Consider the following 13,235-nt stretch of genomic DNA (forward strand, 5'->3'; position numbering starts at 1 on the left):
ATAAATGGGTGGTACATGGGGGCTTACACCCTTGACTAGAGAATAAATAGAAGGCAGGAAAAGTTAGGGATGGTGTTTTGGTTTGCATGATAATCCTGGTTTTAGGACATTATATTGAGGGTGCATTGCTCTCGGTAACAATAACCAAGGCTGTTAAAGAAAGATAAATTTTACCGAGAGTGACACAATGTTCAGAGACTAAGGTCTGCACTCTTAACTTATGCCCATGCTGCCGATCGCCTGGCAATACTGCGCCAGGTGATTATTTGAGTGAGGTAAGCCTTTAAAACCCAATGTTCAGGAAGGTGGGTCATTGCCAGGTTTGCTAAACGAAAGGGATTGCCAGTGCCAGCATCAAAGTTTGTCGGTCCTCTCCTATATCCATCTTGGATGAAGAGGTCCTTCGGGACCTCGTAAAGGACTATATAGATGTCGTGATTTTAGTGGACCTTCTGGTGATTTTTCGGCGATTTTCGCCCCTCTTGCAGAAATTGACTTTAATGCATTTTCAAGAAGTTTCTAGGCCCCCGGTTCTCCCCTGAAAATTTCAAGGCCCGACCGTTTTTTTTAGGTGGTAGCAGCGATTTTCGATGTTGACTGAAATATTATTTTTTTGATGTTACCTTAGAAAATTGGCAATTGTGACTCAAAGATTAGAGAATTAAAAATGAGGTTATTTTCTGAAAGCTTATCCAATTTCACATAAGATGAGACCAACCTCCTTTTTTCGGAATAATTTAAAAAATCCGGCAAGCGTCCAAAAAACGATAATGAAGAAATTTTCCATACAAATAACTAGACATATGTTATTCATATGGTGTATTTACTTTTTTTGTTTTTATCATACATAGTTTGATCTATGAGCAAAACATTTCAAAAATGCAAACTTCCATGGGGGTTAGTTTTGCCAAATGTTCCAGATCACCACCAAAATTTTTATGGAATATTAATCAGGCTAAGACAAACCTCAGGTAAAATTTTTATTCAAATCTGTTCATAATTTTTCGAGTTAGAAAAAAAAATCCTGGATCCAAACCATGATCCGCATCACCACCAAACTGCAATAAGCGTTTAAGTTAGGTTAAAACTCACCTTTGGTTAACATCTCGTTAAAATGTGTTCATAACTTTTAGAAAGATTAGAAAACACACACACAAAAAAACAATAAATAAACAATCAACAAAAACAAACGGAAGTAACTATAAACAAACAAAAGGTCATGGGGTACACGAAAATTATCTCTATATGCGCTCATATACCTTATATACATACTTTCACATCGCCATGTAATTGTTTTTCGTCTTTCCACGGGGGTCTTTTTTTAGTTTAGTCCTTTATTTACCACCCTGGCTAACTGCACAGGCGTGGGCAAGCTGTGGTACATTTGATACATGGTCAAAGCATTATATAATAGTATTACAGATCATAAAATTATTACGGTCTAAAATATATAATTTAAAAGAAAAGAACAATCAGTAATTTATCTACTCATCTATCAAGCTGGCATACGGCTTGGGCGTGGAAAGGCAATGTAAAATTTGATATGTGGTCATGTGATACTACATTCCAAATTTAGGATATTACATAATTATATCTTCCAAGACATCAGATGATATGAAGTAGTTCTCCATACCTCATGCTAGGTGGTCTGAAAGGCTGTATTACATGGCACTCTGAGATATAATGTACAAGTGTTCGCTTATATTCTTCATTGCATAATTTACACTTCGTTTCTTCAACATTACAGGCTGTATTGACCTGCCAGTACAATCTATATCCCAGCCTGATTCTTGCGGTCACAATATCACACTGTCTTGTTCTTGTTTTGTATGAACCATAGATGAAAACATCTTGCATAAACCGGTCATAGTGCTTTATGCTACAGCTTTCAGGCCGTTGAGAATTAATCAAGTCAGACAAGTCCTCTTTGAAGGAAGTTTTAGTTATGTGTGAAATCCTAGCAAGAGGTACTCCAAGATCTATATCCACACTTTGCTTGTCACATGCTGATTTTGCTAGGCGGTCAGCATGATCGTGCCTGGGGATTCCAACATGCGATGGTATCCATACAAAACGTATATCATGGCCTCGTTCTTTTGCACGATACACATTTATCCTTATGTCATTTGCAATATTTCCTGCACCTTTGTCTAGTGTGTTCAATGCCTGGAGAGCACTCTGTGAGTCGCAGAAAATGACTCCTGAGCCTTGACTTAATAGAAATTCGGTGGCTATGAGCATTCCTGCCAACTCAGTTTGCGTAGTGCTAGCCCAGTCATGAACCCGCCTACAATCCTGGTGCTGCAAAATATTGTTTTTATATACGACAAAAGCGCATCCTGCTCTACTCCCAGACTGCAAGGATCCATCAGTGTAGCATTCATACGCATTGGGCATAATTTCAAGGTGCTCATTGATAATTGCTAAAGCATACTGCTTAAGTACAGCAGGGGGGACACTGTCTTTTTTGGGGGCAGTCGTATAAAATACACTTAGGTCCGACATTTTCCACGGTGGAGCAGAACGTCCATGTAGGGTCTTAGTTATGGATATGTTCAGCTGAGACAAGTGCTTACATGTTACTTGTTGCCATGGATTTGAATTTGAATCGATGTTGCCATTCAAAGTTAGCTTCACTATTCTATGTTTTAGTTGTCTTTGGAACTCTGTACAATAGAGGGGTTCTCTTATTGCTTTGACGCTAAATGTGGTGTTTATGTATAATATTCTTTCATAGACAGACGGCAAATTAAGTTCTGATCTCATATTCACAATCCTCGTTGTCTTAGGGGCACCGAGAATAAGCCTCATGGCCTCATTTTGTACAATTTCTAAACTAGCCAACTCTGATTCCTTGTATAATACTAGGTGCAATGCATGATAATCTATCACCGACCGTAAATATGACAGGTAAAAGAGTCTAGCAATATTGACATGAATACCATGGTCTTTGCCGACAAGTGTCCTAAGTGGCTTCAGACGTTCCCACAGCCTTTTCTTCAGGTTTTGTATGAACTCTGCATCATTAACAGCCACCCCGAGATATTTGTATTGGTGACAGAGATCTAGCTCAACGTCATTGATGTGAAACCTTGGCAGAGGGATTGTTATAGGGTTAAGTGCCTTGGTTTTTTCAGTCGATATTATCAAGCCACACTCTGTAGCCCTTGCTGAAAGCACATCAAGGATCTGTTGCATTCTCTCCTCGGATGAGGATTTAATGCAAATATCATCGGCATAGCAAATAATGGAGTCACTGCCCTCAAGTGGTACATCGCCTAGTAATCTATGCATTAGGATGTTAAATAGCATGGGACTAAGTACGCCTCCCTGAGGTGTGCCGAGTTCAAACACTTTTGCATGAGTACTCTTAACACCCCTGAAGAAAACCTGAGCCGATCGATTGGCTAGATACATTTGAATCCATGTTAACAGTTTTCCCTGAATACCAAAGCTAGCTAGTTGCTCAAGGATCATTTCTCTGTTTGCAATGTCAAAGGCAGATTGAAGATCAAGAAATACGGTTTGCATGCCTGGTATTGAGTTTGTTAAGTATTCTGCAAAACAATGCTGACTGCTACGTCCTGGGAGAAATCCATACAGTCTGGGGGATAACTTAGCATGTATACGGTACATGAGTCTGTTCAGAATTATTCTCTCAAGTACTTTGCACAGACAAGAGGTCAAGGAAATTGGTCTGTATTTGTCAGTGTTGGATTTGGGTATAGGGATGATTAAACTTTTAGTCCAGGAGCTTAGGAGGATTCCTTGTGATAGGCTGAGTCTATACAGGTGTAAGAGTGGGTTGCCTGGCACCTGCGCAGTGAGGCGAAGAACACTGTAAGTAATGCCATCCTCGCCAGGGGCTGTTGCCTTGCCTTTCACAAGGGCATTTCTCAGTTCCCACTCGGTTATTTCGGCAAAGTCGGATGGGTCAATAGCAGCACAGGCTACTGCTATATTGAATTTTCTATCTATTTTTGACTTGTCGAGGTGGTCTTTTATCCCTTGTGGAAGTGAGCTCAGCTGAGAGTTTTCGGCCCACTGCTCCAGCAGCATATTAGCCTGTTCTTGTGGGCTGTGAAACTGCGGTGTTGTGGGAGCTTTACCTGTCAGCCTATTAATCTTTCTCCATACATCAGCCATGGAAGTTTGACTATTGATGCTTTGCAAAAAAAATTCCCTGTGCTTACTACGAATCTCAGTTTTAAGAAACTGAATAAGATTGTCTGACGTCTTGTTATCTTTATAGCAATTGGCAAGCTCCTGAACTCGTCGATGTTCCTTGGCTAGAACTGGGTCATTGATCCACCTCAGAGCATGGGGGGCTTGGGGGCTCTTTTTCTTCGAGAGTTTTCGTGAACAGACCCATGTGTTATAGTAGTCAGTGACAACTTTGATTAAATCCTGAGAGAAATTTTCAACTGTTGTTACTTCATATGTGTTGTACCAATCAAAGACACGTGCCTTGAAGTGATGCTCCAGGCCCGGTGGGATGATTATTCTAAGCCTAGGTGTTTTAGGGGCTGAGTTGCTGTCAACAGTATAGTCAGCTCGGATTGCAAAGTGGTCACTAAATAATTCTCGTACTAGTGAAGTACAGACATTACCATGAACTAGATTTTTGCCAAATACGTAATCTAACCTGCCACCTCCCAAATGAGTTTCTATTTCTGTGTCATATACTGTTAGTGATCTATTATTAATGAAATGTATGAATTCTTCCCCATTACTATTACGATGGCTGTCTCCAAAGTGTGGGTGCCTTGCATTAAGGTCGCCCATGCATAACGTGCCTTGGTTGTGAAAATTGGGTAAAGAACAAGCCAGAAATTTTGACGATCTGGCATATATATTATATAGTGAAAAATACCCAGAGGCAGTCTGAATTTTTAAATGATGAAATTGAACATCAGTGTTCTCGGATTTTTTAACTAATTTATGTGGCAATGTTACCTTCACATACGTCAACAATCCAGTCATGGCTGTATTCACATAAGAATGATAACCCTTAATTGAAGGTGCAATTTTCATTTTAGCAGCAGCTGCAAAAGGTTCTTGCACGCAAATCACATCAATATTATATTTACGAATATAAAACTCTAGGTCACTCAGCCTAGGCTTAATACTACGCATATCCCATAATATGAATTTAATTGTGCGTCTATCCATATGTGAGTAGTGTATTATTATGTAATCTGTACTTCATGCGCTTATATCCATTGATATTACGGAATTTAGGTTCACATAAGAAACATATAACTTCATGAATAATGTAGATTCTATTACAGATGATTGTATTAAGCTTAAAAGTACTTTTAACCATGTCAAAGATTAGGTCTTAGCTTTGTCCCACTTCTTAGCACAGTCCCCTCGGTTGTTGTGCCGGGTTTACCTGGGGGGCTGGTGACGTCACTGGACTCCTCGTCTGACTCGGTGCTGCAGGGATCGTGGTAGTGTTCGTCGCTGCTGTCAGCGCTGACACGCCCACTCTGGTTATCAGCACTGATGTCATGACATCGTATCTGCTCGCTCGTTTTTTTAACACTAATAGCAGCACTAGTATCTCGGCAATGACAGTCCCTGTTTATTGTTTCCTTGTCCTGTCTCAAGTTATTGTTTTCTTGTCTCAGAGCTTTGATTTCCTTTAACAGCTCCTGCACATTTATGTCACTATGGTCAGCTGGCGTGACGTCACTTCTTCCACATGGTTTTGCGGGGGATTCCCCGGCCAGGCCTGCGGTCATCCCTGCCCGAGGGTGAGGTACGGCCGCCTCGGCGGGCGCCTGGGGGGGGGAGGGGGGTCGCGGTCTTGAGCTCTGTGATGATTAGCATCATCTTGTCAACCTGCTCCTTCAACAACGCAACCGTGTCGCGTAGTTCGGCTACCTCTGCATCCCCACTCGCCGACAGCCCCGGGAAGTCTCTGCGGCTGGTGACGTCACACACGGCACGGCTGGGCACTCCCCCAGCACGCTGGCCGCGGGTTGGGTTAGGAGGGCCGCGCTGGTCACTCGCGGTCGGTGCCGGGGCCACAGGGGGTGGGGGGGAGGGGCCAGGGCAGGAAGGGCCGCGCTGGTCACTCGCGGTCGGTGCTGCGGCCACAGGAGGAGGGGGGGAGGTGCCAGGGCAGGGAGGGCTGTGCACCCCCAGTGCCAGACAGTCACCTGCCTTCCCACACCTGAAGCAGGATGGGACGAAGCTCGGTGCATCTGCAGTAGGCTCTCGCCCTGCAGCACTGCGAGGACACTCCTTGGCACTGTGTTGCTCGCCACATGCTGCGCAGCGTGCCTTATCCTTGCAATACTTAGCTACATGGCCGCTTCCCATGCAGTTGTAGCATATGACAGGGGATGCCCTCCACGGCCGCACGTGGCTGGTGGGCATGTATTTTCCGAAGAAATTGTATGTACTTGGAGGGGGTTGCTCTCCTTTCCATACGATGCGGATTCGGTTTAATGGCTGGCCATCCTTGTACACTCGAATGGCCTTGTGAACTCCATCGAGTACATATGTGTTGTCAAGGTCAAGGTCTTTGTTATAATGTGTGACGAGGTATTCGTCATATTTTTCCGATTTCTTCTTTTCATCGCATGATTTGAAGGTAATACCTCCAATAAGTCCCCCAGTAAGGTTTTCTATATAGCTCTGCTGGGAGCGAGCGACATAGATATATGGCGAGGAGAGCGTGTCCCCTCTCACAAGGTCAATGGGTGTACCCCGCAGGTTCGAAGAGGGGTTGCCAAGGTCCTGTAGCCATTTCATTCTTTCTTTTTTCGTGGTGCCTTCAGGGAAGGCGAGACGGACATAGTCTTTCCTCGGTGCGAGTGGCGTCTTGCTGGCGTTAGTGGGCTCTCTTTTCTTTCTCTTTTTCTGGCTCACTAACATGAAGCCGTCACCTCCTTGGTCAGCAGCGGCGTCACCCACCTGGGCATCACCGTCATTTTGTGCCTCTTGCATGGCGATGGGTTCAGCGGGCCTGTCCACTGAATTACAGGCTGAAGCGCACTCTTCAGCCGTGGGAGGAGTGGGACAGCTATCCCGCGAGTCTTCCCCCTCAGTGTTTACTTTGCGGTTTTCCCCCATCGTGGGGGTAGTGACCGCGGCGCCTGGCGCGCCTGGCTCGCCCGCCTCGTGACAGGTGAATTATGGCGCTCGGGACAACGGGGCACTCAGTTCCAACGGTCACTAACACAGTACTTGGCACTCGGCGGAGGAATGAATTCAATTGAATTTAAAACATAACCATGTTCACATCACTACTCTCATGGCGTTTCAATTGCGAGGTATATGCGCACCTAAACATTCATGAACAATATCCTCGTACATGACACCAGAGATCCATGTGTAAGGGGCGAGGGCACCGGAGCAGAGCACCACACGACTTCTTCGTGTGAGGTCACGGAGTGTACTCCACGGGGTCTGAGAGTGAAATTTGGCTACGTTACCCTGTAGAGTTATTCCGCAGATTTAAAAAGACGATTTTCATGGTCCAGGACGGCTCGACCGCGTGGGGAAAAGTAAGCGTTTGGTACCCGTCCGACTGGAGAAAAGTTATTCTTTCAACAAATATTATACGTTGTAAAACCCCATTACAGGATCAATAATAGGTAAATGACAGATAATTAAATCAAATACAAGTATTCTGTACATGATTTGTCATGTAAAAATGTAAACATAATTAAAAGGAATAAGATCGCGATTATTAGGTCCGTCCCATTTATACGCATAGCACACGTATTTTCGGTCCGATTTTAAAGTATTATGGCTCATTTTGTAGCTGAATAATAGTTCTATTACATGCTCCCATAAGGATTTGCAATATTTTCATGTGGTTCTTGTAAAAGTGACATATATTTTCAAAATCTCCTATTAGGGTGTTAAAATAGTCACCTTCGGAAAATATTCACCAAGAAAAAGGTAAGGTCAACTTCTCTACATATAATAGTAGAAAGATAGTTCTATTCAAACATGAAATCAGAATGGCTGTATGATTTTGGGGGGATTTTTGAGAATTTTTAAAAAATAGTCAATGTAGGCCTTTAGACCTCCAGATCACTGCCACCACTCCACACTGTACGTAAGATTCTGAGAAACCATTACGTGCTGGCAATGTCCGCAAGACTTCGGAATGCAGGTAAATGATAGAGGATTATGGTGTAGGAAGGCTAATCTTATACCTTGTTTTGGTGATATCAAGATAGCCTTGGAAAGATGAAGAAAACATTAAATGCCGCATCTCGGAACTCCACCTTTATGGGTGGATAAAAGGATTCCGGGCACATGTCCAAAATTAACATATTATGACTCATTTTGTAAAAAAATAAAATATCTGCAACTTGTTTGAGAGCGTTTTCGCAATTTTTGCCTGTACTTCTTTAAAAAGTGGTCAATGTAAGAAAAATTTTACCTTTTTTTTTTTTCTTGAAGTCCCCTACTTCAAAAATTCACAAAAAATATATAAGTCGAAATCGAAAAAACGCTCTCGAACAAGTTGTAGTTATAAGGTAGTTCTGTGCAAAAATAAAATAAAATTGAATGACTTGCCGTTTCTTTTACTCAGGTACTGCATTTTCAACATGGGAACTTTCGCATTTTTTCGTTTTTTGACAATAATTCAAAAACTGTACAGGCGATTTCGAAAAAAAAAAAAAAAAAATCGACCACAGGCAATGGGAAGGGGCCCAAATATTAAAGGGTGTGAGTTTCATCAAAATCGGCAAGAAAAATCGAAAAATCGAAAAAAAAAGAAAGAGGGAAAAAAAAAGCAGTTGCGGAAAATATGGGAAAACACAAAATCGAGTGAGTGACATTCTTTATGAAACCTATATATTACATACCAATATGAGTGGGCATTCATTTAGAATAGTGATCCCTCATGCCTCATCTCCTGAGGATTTCTGGCTCTTGGTACCAGCACCCAGACTCACATCGCTGGATGTGGTACAGCGATGCGGGTAATGCAGCCAAGGAGATCGACCACATACTCGTTAGCACTTGCTGGAGGATCCTCCAGAATTGCAGGGTGTATAGGAGTGCCGAATTCTGTGGTACTGACCATAGATTGCTTGGGGCTACCCTCCAGGTCCACTTCAAAACTCCCCAGTGGTCCAATGTTAACACCAGGGCCTGGGGGTGTTTGCTGAGGCAGTCCCTGGTCGTTTCATAGCACTCGACAATCTGACGGACCCTGTACTTCTGTGGGACACCTTCAAGCACAAAACACTTGATCCAGCAAGAAACATTTGGTGAACGCCCGAAAGCAAGACAAGATATCATCTCGCAGGAGACACTGAAGGCCACGGATGCTTGCCTTGCGGCTCGTCTGACAGGGTATAGGGATATGCACCGTTCTCAGGTGTGTAGAACTCGATCACTGTTAAGAAGGGACAAAGAACAGTTCATTAGAAGTCTTGCAGAGGAGGTAGAAGGCCATTTCTTAGTAAATGACCTTCGTCCTGCATACCAAGCCCTGAGGAAGCTGAACTCCAAGCCCTCTTCACAGGTGACAGCAGTTCTTTTAGTGAGTAGCCAGATTATCTCAGATCGTATTGCGGTGCAGGAGTGTTGGGCTGAGTATTTTTTTCAGTTGTACCAGGTTGACCCACCAACAGTTAACTTGGATGCGGGTAGTGCCGAGATTCCGTTGCCGGACTCACCCATCAGTGAGGATGCTCCTTCCCTAATCGAAGTTAGGGGGGCGATCTTTAAGTTGAAGAGTGGTAAAGCAGCAGGTATATATGGCATCCCAGCTGAACTTTTAAAGGCTGGTGGTGAATCTATGGTGCCTGGGTTGCATGCTGTCCTGGCTGCCATCTGGTGGTCCGGTACCGTTCCACCTGACCTGTTGAGGGTTGTGGTCATCCCTCTCTGGAAATGGATGGGACTGCAGCAACTACCGAGGCATCACCCTGTTCAGTATACCAGGCAAGGTTCTTGCTCACTTCTGAGACGTATCAGGGATCATCTACTGAGACATCAGAGGCTGGAACAATCTGGATATACTCCTGTTAAGTCCACAATAGTCCGTATACTTGTGCTTAGAGTCATTGTAGAACACCGTTGTGAGTTCGGGTGTGGGCTGCTTGCAGCCTACATTGTCCTCACGAAAACATTCGATACAGTGCATTGGAAATCATTCTCGGAGATCTTGAGATTGAGAGGTATTCCAACAAGGATTATTGAACTAATAGCAAGTCTGTATACTGGTACTGAAAGTGTTGTAAAGTGTGGTGGGGGCCTGTCAAGCTTCTTTCCTGTTTGTTCAAGGCTGTGCCTTTGCACCAACACTTTTCAACACTTGCATGGACTGGATACTGAGCAGAGCTACTGTTCAAAATCATTCTGTAGCAACTCCGGGCAATATCAAGGTTACCGACCTTGACTTTGCTGAATCCTTAGTGGTGGCTCTTGATGCATTTAGTAATGAAGCGAATACCTTGGGTCTTGAGGTCCCTTGGACCAAGACGAAGATTTACTAAACTCTCTCGTAAACGCTGTCTCTCGTAACAGTTACGAGAACTATCAACGATTTCTCAATTAGCGACTTTACAACCTATTTTCAAACGCCAGACAACGAGAGCGCAGGGGTCTCGTAACCGTAACGACCGAATTGTCTATCGCTAGGTGTCATAGGGCTTTATTTCCTAAAAGAACGGCTCGATCGACCAATCACAGAGCGTTATCCGCTGAACTGAGGCAACACTAATGCGTTTTACTTAAAACAGTTTCTATATCACCACTTGGGGAATCATTACCCTTTATTGATCATTACCACCTTTATAAATAGTCTTATAAATTCTGATACCTATATATATATATATATATATATATATATATATATATATATATATATATATATATATATATATATATAGCTAACGCTCTCTCTCTCTCTCTCTCTCTCTCTCTCTCTCTCTCTCTCTCTCTCTCTCTCTCTCTCTCTCTCTCTCTCTCTCTCTCTCTCTCTCTCTTATCTTTTCCTCTCGCTCTCTCTCCCTCTATCTTTTCCTCTCTCTCTCTCTCCCTCTATCTTTTCCTCTCTCTCTCTCTCTCCCTCTATCTCTTCCTCCTCCTCTCTCTCTTCCTCCCTCTCTCTCTCTCTCTCTCTCTCTCGCTCTCTCTCTCTCTCTCTCTCTCTCTCTCTCTCTCTCTCTCTCTCTCTCTCTCTCTCTCTCTATATATATATATATATATATATATATATATATATATATATTCATAAACATACATTTGTATGTATATGTATGTATGTATATACATTATACATACAAACATTCACATATACATATATATCTATTAATCTATATATGCATATATATATATATATATATATATATATATATATATATATATATATATATATATATATATATATATAAATATATATATTATATATATACATACACATATATATGCATAATATATATATATATATATATATATATATATATATATATATATATGTGTGTGTGTGTGTGTGTGTGTGTGTGTGTGTGTGTGTGTGTGTGTGTGTGTGTGTGTGTTTGTGTGTGTGTGTGTGTGTGTGTAGGCCTATATATATACATATGCCAAAAGATATGCAATACATGTATATATCTAGTCATATATATATATACATATACATATACATGTATATATTTTTGTATATACAGAATTGTATGTATATATGCATATATGAATATAATATATATATATATACATATATATATATATATATATATATATATATATATATATATATATATATATATATATATATAGACACATATATGTAGAGGGAAAGAGATCACACACACACACACACACACACACACAAATATATATATATATATATATATATATATATATATATATATATATATATATATATATATATATAGACACATATGTAGAGGGAAAGAGATCACACACACACACACACACACACACACACACACACACACACACACACACACACATATATATATATATATATATATATATATATATATATATATATATGTATATATATACATATATATATATATATATATATATATATATATATATATATATATATATATATATATATATATTCATATCTGTGTCTCAAAAGAATCAAGCATTTCGTTATATTTTCATAAGATATTATAATAGAAATTTGTTACAATCCAGTAAAATATTCATCTTAATCATTATTCATAAAGAAATGGATCCAATGCTAAATGTAATTTTACATTAGGCTATTAAGAGGTGTGTTTGTATATTGGTAAGATTTGTTATTTAATATTTATTATGTTTTGTTGCTATAGAGGAAAATAGTCATAATGATTAAATTATGCATTTTCATTCAGATTTCGTACTTGAAGATGGGTTAGAGATCCTTTAATTCATGATAAATTAAACTTGCTAAGGGGTTTACATCAAGTGTTTCCCCACATCTATGCACTGGCAAAGGCCAATCCATATTTACATTAGTCATATTGTTTTTTTTCCGTTACTATGCATCCTCAATGGTTGCTCTTGCACATTAATTGATTTCCACGTGGCAAAGTGACATTTACACACTCCTGAAGGTATTTATGAAGCTGATATGAGCTGAGGAGGGTCGCTACTATAAGCGTCACGAGAGGTTGCAGGCTCCCGTAAATGTTTCTCGTACGGAGATGTGTTTACGAACTCGGGAGTGTTTTGAAAATACGCTCGTTGCGAGAAACGAGAGAGTAACTTGTTTTACGATATAAACAGACCATTTACGATATCGTAAGACGTTAGTAAATCCGGCCCCAGGACTTTGGGGACTTGCTACAAGAACCTGTTCAGTCGGTACGTGTTTGCAGCAAGGACATCAAAATCACAGAGAACTTTACAAACCTTAATAGTGTAGTTCATAACTCTGGGCTGCAGACCAGGAAGTCAGCAGACAGATTGGCCTGGCAGCAGGGGTCATGGACTCTCTTGACAGAGTATATGGAGATGCCGGTACCTGTGCAGAAGGACTACACTATGCATCTTCATGGCCCTGATAACTCCAGTTTTGTTATATGGTAGTGAAATCTAGACATTATCCTGCACTTAGTTGTCACGTCTTGATGCCTTTTGCAATAGGTCCTTGGGCCGGAACATGGGGTGCTGTTGGTGGGACCATGTGTCAAACCAACGGTTGCACCATGAGACTGGCAAAGGAACTATTACCTGCACAATCCGTGATCGCCAACTCAGGCTATATGGCTACCGGGCTCACTTCCCTCAGG

At 41.3% G+C, this 13,235-nt stretch overlaps 1 protein-coding gene across 1 annotated transcript; it reads left to right on the forward strand.

Moving 5' to 3' along the window:
* The first annotated feature begins 9,343 nt into the window (after positions 1 to 9,343).
* Positions 9,344 to 13,032, forward strand: LOC138863501 (uncharacterized). The gene is made up of 4 exons (XM_070127654.1): positions 9,344 to 9,691; positions 9,920 to 10,163; positions 10,270 to 10,451; positions 12,772 to 13,032. The coding sequence occupies exons 1-4, from the start codon at positions 9,344 to 9,346 to the stop codon at positions 13,030 to 13,032; spliced, it is 1,035 nt and encodes a 344-aa protein (XP_069983755.1).
* Positions 13,033 to 13,235: the final 203 nt, after the last annotated feature.

This window comes from Penaeus vannamei, chromosome 12 (assembly GCF_042767895.1).
Source record: "Penaeus vannamei isolate JL-2024 chromosome 12, ASM4276789v1, whole genome shotgun sequence".
NCBI lineage: Eukaryota > Metazoa > Arthropoda > Malacostraca > Decapoda > Penaeidae > Penaeus > Penaeus vannamei.

Coding starts and splice junctions, on each gene's coding strand:
- LOC138863501 (XM_070127654.1), top strand. CDS start 9,344: ATGCACCGTTCTCAGGTGTGTAGAACTCGATCACTGTTAAGAAGGGAC. Junction 10,164..10,269: donor GGAGATCTTGAGATTGAGAG/GTATTCCAACAA, acceptor TGTTTGTTCAAG/GCTGTGCCTTTGCACCAACA. Junction 10,452..12,771: donor CGAATACCTTGGGTCTTGAG/GTCCCTTGGACC, acceptor ATCCGGCCCCAG/GACTTTGGGGACTTGCTACA.